The sequence below is a fragment of the Triticum aestivum genome, chromosome 7B (genome assembly GCF_018294505.1).
Source record: "Triticum aestivum cultivar Chinese Spring chromosome 7B, IWGSC CS RefSeq v2.1, whole genome shotgun sequence".
Lineage (NCBI taxonomy): Eukaryota > Viridiplantae > Streptophyta > Magnoliopsida > Poales > Poaceae > Triticum > Triticum aestivum.
Genome location: NC_057813.1, coordinates 242,075,532 through 242,088,110, shown reverse-complemented (window position 1 = coordinate 242,088,110; position 12,579 = coordinate 242,075,532). Strand labels below are relative to the sequence as shown.

Below are 12,579 nucleotides of genomic sequence, written 5' to 3'. Positions count from 1 at the left end.
GGCAGCATAAGGAAAAAAATCCATTTTAAACCTTGAACTGATAGAGGTTCGGCGAAACGAATCTTAAAATTGAAATCCCGGTCGATTGCACCCTGAACTATGCAATCCCGGTCTAAATCAAATCTTTGCATCGGTCAACCGGGATTCGTCTGCGTTTTTTTCCGAAAAAAACCCTTGCTTTATATGTAATCAAGTAAAAGCTCTTATTTGCAAATAAAAATGTCAAACAAAATAAACAACGGCTCACCCGGAAAACGAACCTGAGTCGCGACAATAAGGGCCGCGCGCGAGTACCACTACGCAAATGGCTAGCTTGTTACTTCCTACAGGCTTATAGCTTATAATACTTTTGAACACGGTCGATTTTTCTACCGCAAATAAAAAAAATCGCCGCCCGCAAGGATCTGGAATTCCGACGAATTCCCAGAACGTCTAACCACTATGCCACGATGGGTTCGACTCTATTACTGGCTTATGCTATTTTATACTCTATAGACACGTCCGGACTTTTGCTGACTATTTTGTTTTTTGTATGTCTTTTTATTTTCGGACTTCTTTTATCTTTTTTCAGATCTTGGGTATTCTTCGGGTTTTAATTTTTTGCATATTTCTTTTTTATATAGGTTTGTAATAAACAGTGTACATCTTTTCACTATTGTCGACATATTTTTAATTACACTGAATTTTTTTATTATGTAAGATTTTATGTAAATAAAAACTTAATATTATTTCATAATATATGGAAAAAAAATTATATCTAGTGAACATTTTTAAAATATTACAGCATATTTATATTATGCGATTGTTTTTTGAAAATGCACACTTACCTTTACTGCATAATTATATGATGAATTTTTAAAAATTATACAATGAAGTTTTAAATATCTATTGCACTTTTTTATATCATGCAATATTTTTTGAAATACACACTTTTTATATATGTTTGTAATAAACTGTGTACGTCTTTTAAAAAAATACAGACTTGACATTATTGTATAAATACACACTGAATTAAGTTCGTCGATTTCGAAAAAGAATCACGAATTTAAGAAAAAAGACGGAAAGAAAGAAGGAAAGAATAAAAAGGGAGCAAGTGCACAGAATGTATGTCTTGTCCCCGGTGGTTTGTTGCCTCGATAGACATCAAGGGGTCTCGAGTTCGAGCTGTACGGTGCCCTTCTTTTTTGTTAATGAAAAAATAAAGCGTGCTTTTCCCGCAAAAAAAAAACTAAAGCGGGCCGGGCCTTCAGGGTGTTGCGCCCTTTGCGAATTCTGTTTTTTTTTACGAAAAAAAAACTAAATCGGGCCAGCCCAGCAGGGAGCAGGTGTGTGCGCTTTGCGAAATCCCACCAATCCCGGCCATCCTTTGCCATGTGGACAATCCCTGTTTGGGAAATAACCCCAAGGTTCAATTTAGACCGGGATTGCATAGTTCAGAGTTCAATCGACCAGGATTTCGACTTCGGGGTTTGTTTTGCTGAACCTCTACAAGTTCAGGGTTTAAAATGAACTTTTTCCTAGCATAAGTAGCGCGCGCGTGGGCCGTCGAGGCCACGAATAGCTAGCGTAGGCGGCCACGCAGGATCTCGCGGTGAGCCGCAGCGCGGGACACGGCTGACCCCCCGTCGACGCGCCAACAAACGCGGCACGCCCATGCGCGCCCCCGACGCGGGGAGGGCAGAGAGAGAGGAAGAGAGGGGGCGGGGTAGGAGCGCCTTCTTTTTTGTTAATGAAAAAATAAAGCGTGCTTTTTCCCGCAAAAAAAAAACTAAAGCGGGCCGGGCCTTCAGGGTGTTGCGCCCTTTGCGAATTCTGTTTTTTTTACGAAAAAAAAACTAAATCGGGCCAGCCCAGCAGGGAGCAGGTGTGTGCGCTTTGCGAAATCCCACCAATCCCGGCCATCCTTTGCCATGTGGACAATCCCTGTTTGGGAAATAACCCCAAGGTTTAATTTAGACCGGGATTGCATAGTTCAGAGTTCAATCGACCGGGATTTCGACTTCAGGGTTTGTTTTGCTGAACCTCTACAAGTTCAGGGTTTAAAATGGACTTTTTCCCAGCATAAGTAGCGCGCGTGGGCCGTCGAGGCCACGAATAGCTAGCGTAGGCGGCCATGCAGGATCTCGCGGTGAGCCGCAGCGCGGGACACGGCTGACCCCCCGTCGACGCGCCAACAAACGCGGCACGCCCACGCGCGGCCCCGACGCGGGGAGGGCAGAGAGAGAGGAAGAAAGGGGGCGGGGTAGGAGCGCCTTCGCGGCGGGCTCGGCGAGGGAGGTGGCTCGATGGGGGGCTGCTACTCCGCCTACGCCTGCTCGCGGAAGCTGCGCGGCCGCCTCGGCAACCTCTCCTTCGTCCTCCCCGTCACCGAACGCGACGCCGCCGCCGCCAACGCCGCCTCCGGGGCCAGCACCAGCAGCGCCAAGAAGGGCGACAACGGCAGCTCCAGGCGCAATAATGGTGACGGCCCCGCCGGCGGCACCGAGGAGGAGGAGCTCGTGGCCAAGACGACGACCGCCGAGTTCGGGCGGCGCTACGTGCTGGGAAAGGAGCTGGGCCGGGGTGAGTTCGGGGTGACGCGCCGCTGCAAGGACGCCGCCACGGGCGAGGCGCTCGCGTGCAAAACCATCCGGAGGCACCGCCGCCGGGGCGGCCGCGGGGCGAACCGCAAGGCCGCGGGTGGCGGGGGCGCGGAAGCCGCCGCGAGAGCCGCCGCCGCCGCCGCGGCGCACGCGGCCGACGTGCGGAGGGAGGTGGCCATCATGCGACGCATGTCGGCCCGCGGTGGCACGGCCGTTGTGCGGCTGCGAGAGGCCCGCGAGGACCAGGAAGGCTCCGTGCACCTCGTCATGGAGCTCTGCGAGGGCGGCGAGCTCTTCGACCGCATCGTCGCCCGCGGCCACTACTCCGAGCGCGCCGCCGCCAAGGTCTTCCGCACCATCGTCAACGTCATCCAGGTACGCAATCCGCATGCAAGATTCGTTCAAGAACACTTGAATACGCTTCTCGATCAACGTTCTTGCGCACCAATCTCGCAACGAAGGCGACGAACTAACTATGTCTGCTCAACCAATGTGGCAGTTGTGCCATTCGAATGGGGTGATCCACCGTGATCTCAAGCCGGAGAACTTCCTGTTCGCCAACAAATCCGAGGACGCCCCCCTCAAGGTCATCGACTTCGGCCTCTCGGTGTTCTTCAACCCCGGCGATCGCTTCACGGAGGTGGTGGGAAGCGCCTACTACATGGCCCCCGAGGTCCTGAAGCGTAACTACGGGCAGGAGGTGGACGTGTGGAGCGCCGGCGTCATCCTCTACATCCTCCTCTGCGGTGTGCCGCCCTTCTGGGGGGACAACGACGAGAAGATCGCGCAGGCCATCATCCGCGGCGGCCTCGACTTCAACCGGGAGCCCTGGCCCAGGGTGTCCGGCAACGCCAAGGACCTCATACGGCGGATGCTCGACCCCGACCCCGCCACCCGGCTCACGGCCGCGCAAGTTCTTGGTACTGCGCCATTGCACTTCTACTAGTACTAATTAGCATGTGGAGCGGATGGAGGTAGAATTAACGCAAGCATTGTGATTGTGATTGTGATTGGCAGAGCACCCGTGGCTGAAGAACGCGGACACGGCGCCGAACGTGTCTTTGGGCGAGGCGGTGCGGTCTCGGCTGCAGCAGTTCTCGGCGATGAACAAGTTCAAGAAGAAGGCGCTGGGCGTGGTGGCGCGGAACATGCCGGTGGAGGAGCTGGACAAGTACGTGCAGATGTTCCACCTCATGGACAAGGACAAGAACGGCAACCTGTCGCTGGAGGAGCTCATGGAGGGCCTCCACATCAACGGCCAGCGCGTGCCGGAGTCGGAGATCAGGATGCTGCTCGAAGCCGCGGACACGGATGGCAACGGGACGCTGGACTGCGACGAGTTCGTGACGGTGTCGCTGCACCTCAAGAAGATGACCAACGAGAAGTACCTGGCGGCGGCGTTCCGCTACTTCGACAAGGACGGCAGCGGCTTCATCGAGATCGACGAGCTGAGGCAGGAGCTGGGGCCCAACGAGCAGGCCATCCTCGAGATCATCCGCGACGTCGACACCGACCGGGACGGACGCATCAGCTACCAGGAGTTCGAGCTGATGATGAAGTCCGGGGCGGACTGGAGGAACGCGTCCCGCCAGTTCTCGCGAGCCAACTTCAGCACCCTCAGCCGGAAACTATGCAAAGAAGAAACTTCCTCCTCGTGAATTCAATTTGTTCTACGGCTAGATGTGATTCTTTATGTGCATGTAAGCTGCAGAGTTAACGAGATCAACTTAGGCACGAACAAATGGACGTACCTGGGGTTGTGCAGTGACGAGAAATGAATGAAAGATATTTTCTCACACACACAAAAAATGCTACTACTTTCATATTGGGGAGTAACTTATACTACTCGCTCCCTCTAGATGTATAAGACTAGTCACAATGACTAGTAACATGTGTCATGGAACACTTCATTTATTAGGTTGTAGACTCATCTTGTCTTTGGTACTATGTGCGATGTTACAGTAACTATCTATGTTACAACATATCTCTCTTTCCTCGTTAATTACTCGCCACATCATCTGTTTTGCCTAGAGATGTGTGATGTTACCACCTACTTCCTCCGTCTAGGTGTGTAAGTCATCTTACGAAAACCAAATAATTCCAAAACATTTAGGCGCGGTGCATTAACTTATACCTCTTTTTTGTTTCTTGACATATCAACCAATAAGAAATAAGAGGTGTCCATGCTTTTAATGACTTGAAACTACCAAACACGACATGCAGTGGTTAGTTCATTGCATGCAATGCTATTAATTAGAAAATAATCATTAAGGTCCCTCGTTTTTCACTCCTTCTTGGTCACGGTGCACAACCTATGATGACTTACTCACCTAGACGGAGGGAGTATGTTACTTCCACTCTGAATAGTCTAACTTACTTTACGAAAACCAAGTATTCCTAAATCACCTAGGCACGTTACATTAACTGTTTTCTTGTTTTCTTCCCAGCTTGTTTGACCACCCACGCTTTTTCTTCTTTGGCTATTAATTAGGGATTAATTGCTAAATAAATGACCTATGCATGCACAGAAAAAAGGCCTTGGTTAGTCAAGGGAATCAAGCCGGCTTGCATGCGAGGGATTTAATTCTTGCATGGGCTAGCCAAACAGTTATACCTATCAATTAAGAATTATTTGCTGAATTTTCGACTGGTCACAAGATACAGCTATTGGATGGTTTCAAAGTTGATTTTTTTGCCTCACCCAACACCTAGGTTGCGGAGCTCCTCCAAATGTGACTTATACATATGACACTAGTCTAACTTACTATCTTCATAGTGCAAAGTACTAATATAGTATATTAGTGTCATAGGCTTCATTTATTAGTTTGTAGGCTCATCTTCTCTTGGGAAGCGCTATGTTACAGTAACATATTAGGCTGGTCATTGTGGAGAATAAGTTTTACTATTTTCATATTGTAAAGTAACATAATACGAGTGTCATATATGGCTTCATTTATTACCTTATAGACTCATCTTTTCTCGAGAAGCGCTATGTTATGGTAACATATTATGTTACTTTAAACATCTCTCTTCTCATTAACTACGTGACACATAAGCAAATTTGTCTTGAAAATCGTTATGTTACAAGCTCCGACTATGATCAGCCTTATGTTACTCTAAACACATCTCTCCTCACTAAATACATACCACATAAGCAAAGCTATGTTACTAGCTAAGTTACTCCCACTATGACTAGCCTCACAGGTCATCCTTAAGTGCAGTTTTTTAACTAAGTCAAAAGCTTTGACTCCATCTCATTAATCAAGAAGGGGCTTGAAACACAGTTTGGACTTTCAAGGTCCGTTACTCCACCACAAATGGCACAAAAACGCAAAAAAATAATAATACTCTAGCAACATATGCTAGAACTCAATTTCTTTGCCCCGACAATCATCTGGTTCTTAGCCTTGCACCACAATCTAGAAAGGCATGGAAGATTTACCTTGGAAGACCCTCACATTCCTCTCCGTACACCCAGACCACCAACATGAGAAGAGTGGATGTCGCCTTGCATCTATGTCGAGCGTGAAGGGTCATCCTCTCCCACCACTCGTAGTAAGCAAGCATCCTGGTCCAAGCGTCTATCTCTAACTCGTCCATGTGAAGCTAATTCTTGATCCCCACACCATGATGGTGAACCTACATTTGAAGAGCAAGTGTGTTGCCGTCTCAGGTTCTCTCTTATAAAGTTGATAGTCCACGGTTAGGCCACCGTATCTTCTGAAGCTTGTCGACCGTCCACAGTCCACACCCTGCTCTGAGCATGATCCAGGCGAAAAATTGCATTTTGGAGGGGCCCAGTTGTTCCACACGACGGTTCTCATGTTAGTGGAGGTGGCCCCATCGAACAACCATGTAGGGCGAGACCCCGGGGGCATGAATTGACAGATAATGTCTTTGGAGTCCCCTAGTGTGTTGCATGTGCTAAATTTTCTCCCAAAGAACATGAAATTATTGAAGGTGCAACACTACAAAGCCATTGAAGATGCTACACACATGTGACTATGCATAGCGTCCTGAATAGTGGCACTTCTCTAGGCAAAATTCTCAAAAATGATAGAGATGATATCTTTTGGCTTCTCCCATTGAAGCCACAGGGAGTGCCAAAATTGTGCCTTCCTTCTGTCCCCTAACGTGATGGTGGTAGCCGCATGGAATAAGTCCTTATCTGACTTAGGGGTTGCCAAGCCCAACCTACGCCCTATTCAGATCCTTCCATTCGTAGCATAGCCAATGAAGTCTTAAGGGGTTCTCTCTAACTTGTTAACCTCTTGCATGATGCCGGCCGGAATGACAAACGACATGATGTGGTGGGTGGTCTGTTGTGTGAGGACGGACGTAACAAGAGCAGCTTGCCCCATGGCCATGATGAACCTACCCTACCATGGAGATCGTACCCCTGTTAGTGCATAGAGTTCATACCTCATATGAGAACATACATATTTCTCTGCTGGAAAACATGAACTAAAAGAGCAAGTCTATAACAATTTAGATACATTATAACTGCGCACTTTTCCAGCCCTCTCAGGCCATTAGCATTTGTATCCATTGGATCATCACATTATAACTGCGCACTTTTCCAGCCCTCTCAGGCCATTAGCATTTGTATCCATTGGATCATCACTTTTAGGCATCCTCGGCCGTCCGATTGACTCTTAATTGCACCTAAATCGCGCGCACAGGCTTCGTTCCCAGCGTAACGAGCGCTAACCTTCTTGGGCCGCTGCTCTGGTGGTTTTTTTGGCCCTCCGAAATTCAATTGGGCCTACTAGGCTAGTATTAGGCTCCCGTGCAACACAAAAGCGGAAAACCCTAAAACAACCAGGACGCTCGCGACCCTGGTTTCCATCGCTCGCCGTATTGCCTGGCGGCGCCTCTCCATGGTGCTTGGCTACAGTAGTGACTGGCTGGGTTTGCACGGACCCGAGGGACAGCGCCTACTCAGTCCTTCGGTTGCACGGACGCGACGGGCAGCACCTCGTTGGTCCGATCGGTTGCACGGAAGCGAGATGCGCGGCGGGATGGGGTGTGGCGCTGAACAGCCGTGAAGTTGAATCGCCAAGGATGATTGATTGAAAGGTTAATCCGTCATTAATGCCAATCCATTCTCCGAGCAGGTCAATTATAGTGGCGATTCATGTTTTGCATTCAATTCCTGCAAGCCCATATAATTCCAACCTTGCAGATGCTCCACACTTTCACAAACCATTCTCTCGAACAACAGCGATTGTGTCACACCTGCTACGATGTAGCGGTGGACTAGCAAGGAGAAGGAGTAGCACAGGAGAGTTGTGGGCTGAGCCCACTGGGTCTGGCTTGGGCCGCATGTGGCCAAGCCATCCGTCGTGTGTGTGTGCCTGTACTTATGGAACCGTCCTCTGTTGGACAAGGCAGCGAAGGAAAAGTCTGAATTATTCTCATCTCCTTCTCCAACCTCACCTACTCTCTGTTCTTCCTCATCCCCCACTCCGATCCCCTTCTTGTGGCGACGATTTCATCGATCGGTCGTCACAATTGGAATCAGAGCCAACAATTTCCCCCAAAAAATTTTGCGCCGCGGCATCCTCAACTCCTTTGACTGATCGGTAACATCCACCGTTGTCGGTGGGAATTCACTCCGGTGAGATCCCACAAAATCCACAGCGGGGTTCGATCTGTTCGGAGCGGGTACCACGGCGTCGTCCAAGCCTTCCGTCCAGACCCGGCAACTCCTCATTGCCATGGGGGAACAAACAGCAAACCTCACTGCCCTGATGGAGAAGCTCTTGTCCAGATTCGATGAAGAGCAAGCTCTGGCGACCAAACGCGCGGAGGCACAGGCCACGTTCAACACGCACGTCTCCACCGAGCTGCAGAGCCTATCCAAGCAGATCGGGCTCACGCAGGCCGACGTGGATGACGTGCGCAAGGCGACTTCTCTGACGGCTTCCTCCGCCATGGCATTGGCGTCGCAGGTGGACGACCCCTCCGCGGCAGGTTCCCGCACGCCGGCAGCCACCAACGGCATCCAGCAGCCTGTGCCCCCTCCAGCTCCACCCGCCCAGCGCACGGCACCTCCTCAGAGTGCCCTGCCTATTCCGCAAGCTTTTGGGAGCACGGCAGCCATCACCCGACTCGCCAACGAAGGGCCTCCCCTGCTCACGAGGCCAGATGCGCAGTTCAACTTGCAGCTGCCCAGCACACCAATGCCGCGGGATGAGTACTCAGTCCGGCCACCCAAACACCACTTCCCCCGCTTCGATGGTGATGCGCCCCGCGTCTGGCTGGATTGCTGCCTAGCATACTTCGAGTTGTATAGGGTGCCGCCGCACAACTGGGTCGCGACGGCGGCGCTCTATGTCAAAGGGCACGCAGCACTGTGGCTTAGAGCCTTCCGTCAGACACATTCAGATATTACTTGGGAGATGTTCCGGCGTGCAGTGGTGGAGGAGTTTGGCCCAGAGGAATTCGAGTCAACGATGCACAATCTTCTTCAGCTTCGTCAGACAGGAACAGTGGTTGAATACAGACAACAGTTTGAGGTTCACATGTATAATCTGATTGCCCTCGACTCGACCCTGAGCTCCAAATTTTTCGTCACCCAATTCTTGCTTGGCCTGAAGGATGACATGCGCGCCGCCGTGCGTATTCAGGCACCCACCAGCATCACCAGGGCGACAGTGTTTGCCAGGATTCAGGAAGAGGAATTGGAACTTCAGCGTTCCAGATTCAGACCGCCATTTGCAGGCAGACCACCACCATTGTCGGGCATAGTACCACCACTAGGACGGCCACCTCCTGCACCATCAGCGCCCTCTCCGACCGCTCCAGCACCGTGGATCGCCCTAGCACCAAAGCCAGCCGCGGACGACTTCGGGCGTGAGCGGCAGTTGCGGGATTACAGACGCCAACACGGCCTCTGCTTTCGTTGCGGGGACAAATACTCCCGTGATCATCAATGCAAACGCTCTGCTCAGCTACTGACGATTGAAGTGGGCGATTTTGGAGAAGTACTCTCTGATGATGCAGTGCATGCCCTGGAACTATTGGATGAACCTGCAACCATCGATGCTACTTGCTGTCTCCTATCAGCTCAAGCCGTGGAGGGCACCAAAGCACCAGAAACTATTCGACTGCGTGCCACAGTGGGTGATCAAACTATGTTGCTGCTCGTCGACTCCGGCAGTACGCACAGTTTTGTGAACTCCACATTTGCTCAGCACATCAAAGCTCCAACAACAGATATTCCAGCAATCAAGGTTCGAGTCGCCAACGGACAGAGCCTGAACTGCACGGCTATGGTGCCTCAGCTAGCCTGGACCTCCCACAGACATACCTTTGCCACAGACATGCGCGTCCTCGATTTAGGAGGCTACGATGCAGTGCTCGGTGTGGATTGGCTGGGACAGCACAGCCTAATGCAGTGTGACTGGAACCTGAAGACCATGCAATTTGATCGTCAGGGAGAAACAATTAAGCTGATAGGTGTGCGCACTGGTGATCAACATCAACTCACAGCCCTAGATGCTGCAACCTTATGGCAAATGCATGACGCTAACGACATATGGGGGGCAGCTTTAGTGGAGATTCAGCTAACATCTGAGACGACATCCGACTCTGACACGCCTGCTCCGCCTACCATTCAGCGCATCCTGACGGAGTTCAGTGACATCTTCGAGGAACCAACCCAACTTCCTCCCCATCGACAGTACATTCACGCCATTAATCTGGAGCCAGGTGCAGCACCTGTCAACTGTCGACCCTACCGGTACTCTCCGTTACAGAAAGACGAGATTGAACGTCAAGTGGAAGAAATGCTTCGCACGAGCATCATTACACACAACATGAGCCCCTTCGCAACCCCGGTGCTCCTGGTCAAGAAGAAGGACGGAACATGGCGTTTCTGTGTGGACTATCGACGTCTCAATACCGTCACAATCAAGAACAAGTTTCCTCTTCCTGTCATCGACAAACTCTTGGATGAACTCTCTGGTGCCGCCTTCTTCTCCAAAATTGACTTGCGAGCGGGGTACCATCAGATTCGCATGCGTGCGGGCGATGAGGAAAAGACGGCCTTCAAGACACATCATGGTCATTTTGAGTTCCGCGTCATGCCCTTCGGCGTCACCAACGGCCCGCCCACATTCCAATGTGTGATGAACTCGGCGTTCGCCGGGCCAAATCGTAAGTTTGTGATCACTTTTCTTGATGACATTCTCGTCTTCAGTCACACCTTGCAGGAGCATGAAGCTCATCTACGCACAGTCTTCTCCATCCTCCGTGAGCATTAGCTATATGCCAAGCTTTCCAAGTGTTCGTTCGCGCAACCCCAAGTCGAGTATTTGGGCCATGTAATCTCCAAAGAGGGCGTGGCCATGGATGCGAGCAAGACCAGTGCCATGCGCGCGTGGCCCACACCGACAAATACCACAGAATTGCGCGGGTTTCTGGGCCTCACCGCTATTACCGCAAATTCGTGCCGCGTTATGGGATTATCGCCAAGCCCCTCACTCAGCTCTCACCAAGAAAGGCTTCGCCTGGTCGGCACAAGCACAAGCAGCGTTCGATCTGCTCAAGGATGCCATGGCAAGCACGCCTGTCCTGGCGTTGCCTGATTTCTCACGCCCGTTCTCTATCGAGACGGACGCGTGTGACACAGGGGTGGGCGCAGTCCTGGTGCAAGACGGCCACCCAATCGCCTACCTCAGCAAGGCTCCGGGCATACGCAATCAGCGTCTGTCGATCTACGAGAAGGAGTTCCTCGCGGTGATCATGGCCGTGGACAAGTGGCACACTTACCTCCAGCGCGCCCCGTTCGTCATTGTCACGGATCATAAAAGCCTCTGCCATCTCGGCGATCAACAATTGGAAACAGAGTTGCAGCGCAAGGCCATGTCTAAGATGGTGGGTCTCCAATTTTCTTTCAAGTACCGCCGCGGCACGGACAGTGGCGCAGCTGATGCACTATCCCGCGTCGGTCACCTGCTCTCTCTGGATGCCCTCTCCATCTGTCAGCCCCAATGGCTCCAGGAAGTAAGCAACTCCTATGAAACTGACATGGACAGTCAAGATTTGCTGCAACAACTCGCTCTGTGCAGCCTGAATGATCAAGGTTACGAATTACGCCAAGGCACCATTCGCTTCCAGAACAGGATCTGGATTGGCGCCAACACAGCCCTACAGACCAAATTGATCAACGCATTCCATGCAAGTGCAGTTGGGGGACATTCGGGAGTGACAACAACTTATCAACGTGTCAAGAAACTGTTCGCTTGGCGGGGTCTAAAACAAGCAGTGGAAGACTATGTTCGTCAGTGTTCTATCTGTCAGCAGGCCAAGCATGAACATCTGAAAACACCTGGACTACTACAACCACTCCCAATTCCATCAGAACCGTGGCGGGACCTCACTATGGATTTCGTCAAAGGATTGCCAGTGTCCGAGGGCTACGAGGTGATTATGGTGGTGGTCGACCGCTTCACCAAATATGCCTACTTTGTTCCTCTTCGCCATCCATTCACAGCAACAACAGTGGCTCGAGCATTTTGGGATAACATTATCAAGTTGCATGGAGTACCCCACTCGATCGTATCAGATCGCGACCCGGTTTTCACCAGTGCAATGTGGCGTGCTCTTCTGGAGGCAGCAGGAACAAAACTCAGCTATTCCAGAGCATATCACCCGCAGACGGATGGTCAGAGTGAACGAGTCAACCAATGTCTTGAGATGTATCTTCGGTGCGCCGTACACGACCAGCCAAAGAAATGGCGACAATGGTTACCTACTGCAGAGTTCTGGTACAATACCACCCATCACTCCTCGCTGAACACTTCACCCTTCCAAGCGCTATATGGCCAGGAGCCCAACTTGGGAGGACTGCCCACACTGGCCTGCACGATACCACAGGATACTGATGCAGATTTGGATTGGGCTACACATAATGAACAACTCCGTCTTCAGCTGGCCCGGGCTCAAAACAGATACAAGCAAAAGGCTGATCGCCACAGGACAGATCGCT

The 12,579-nt window shown here is 51.1% G+C and overlaps 1 protein-coding gene across 1 annotated transcript; it reads left to right on the top strand.

Moving 5' to 3' along the window:
• Positions 1 to 2,103: 2,103 nt before the first annotated feature.
• LOC123158951 (calcium-dependent protein kinase 21) lies at positions 2,104 to 4,380 on the top strand. The gene is made up of 3 exons (XM_044576767.1): positions 2,104 to 2,957; positions 3,082 to 3,502; positions 3,600 to 4,380. The coding sequence occupies exons 1-3, from the start codon at positions 2,286 to 2,288 to the stop codon at positions 4,238 to 4,240; spliced, it is 1,734 nt and encodes a 577-aa protein (XP_044432702.1). The 5' UTR covers positions 2,104 to 2,285; the 3' UTR covers positions 4,241 to 4,380.
• Positions 4,381 to 12,579: the final 8,199 nt, after the last annotated feature.

What these genes read in the sequence shown, in the direction of transcription:
- LOC123158951 (XM_044576767.1), top strand. Translation starts at nt 2,286, where the DNA reads ATGGGGGGCTGCTACTCCGCCTACGCCTGCTCGCGGAAGCTGCGCGGC. An exon ending in CCATCGTCAACGTCATCCAG is followed by an intron (nt 2,958 to 3,081) that starts GTACGCAATCCG and finishes CCAATGTGGCAG; the next exon opens with TTGTGCCATTCGAATGGGGT. An exon ending in CACGGCCGCGCAAGTTCTTG is followed by an intron (nt 3,503 to 3,599) that starts GTACTGCGCCAT and finishes TGTGATTGGCAG; the next exon opens with AGCACCCGTGGCTGAAGAAC.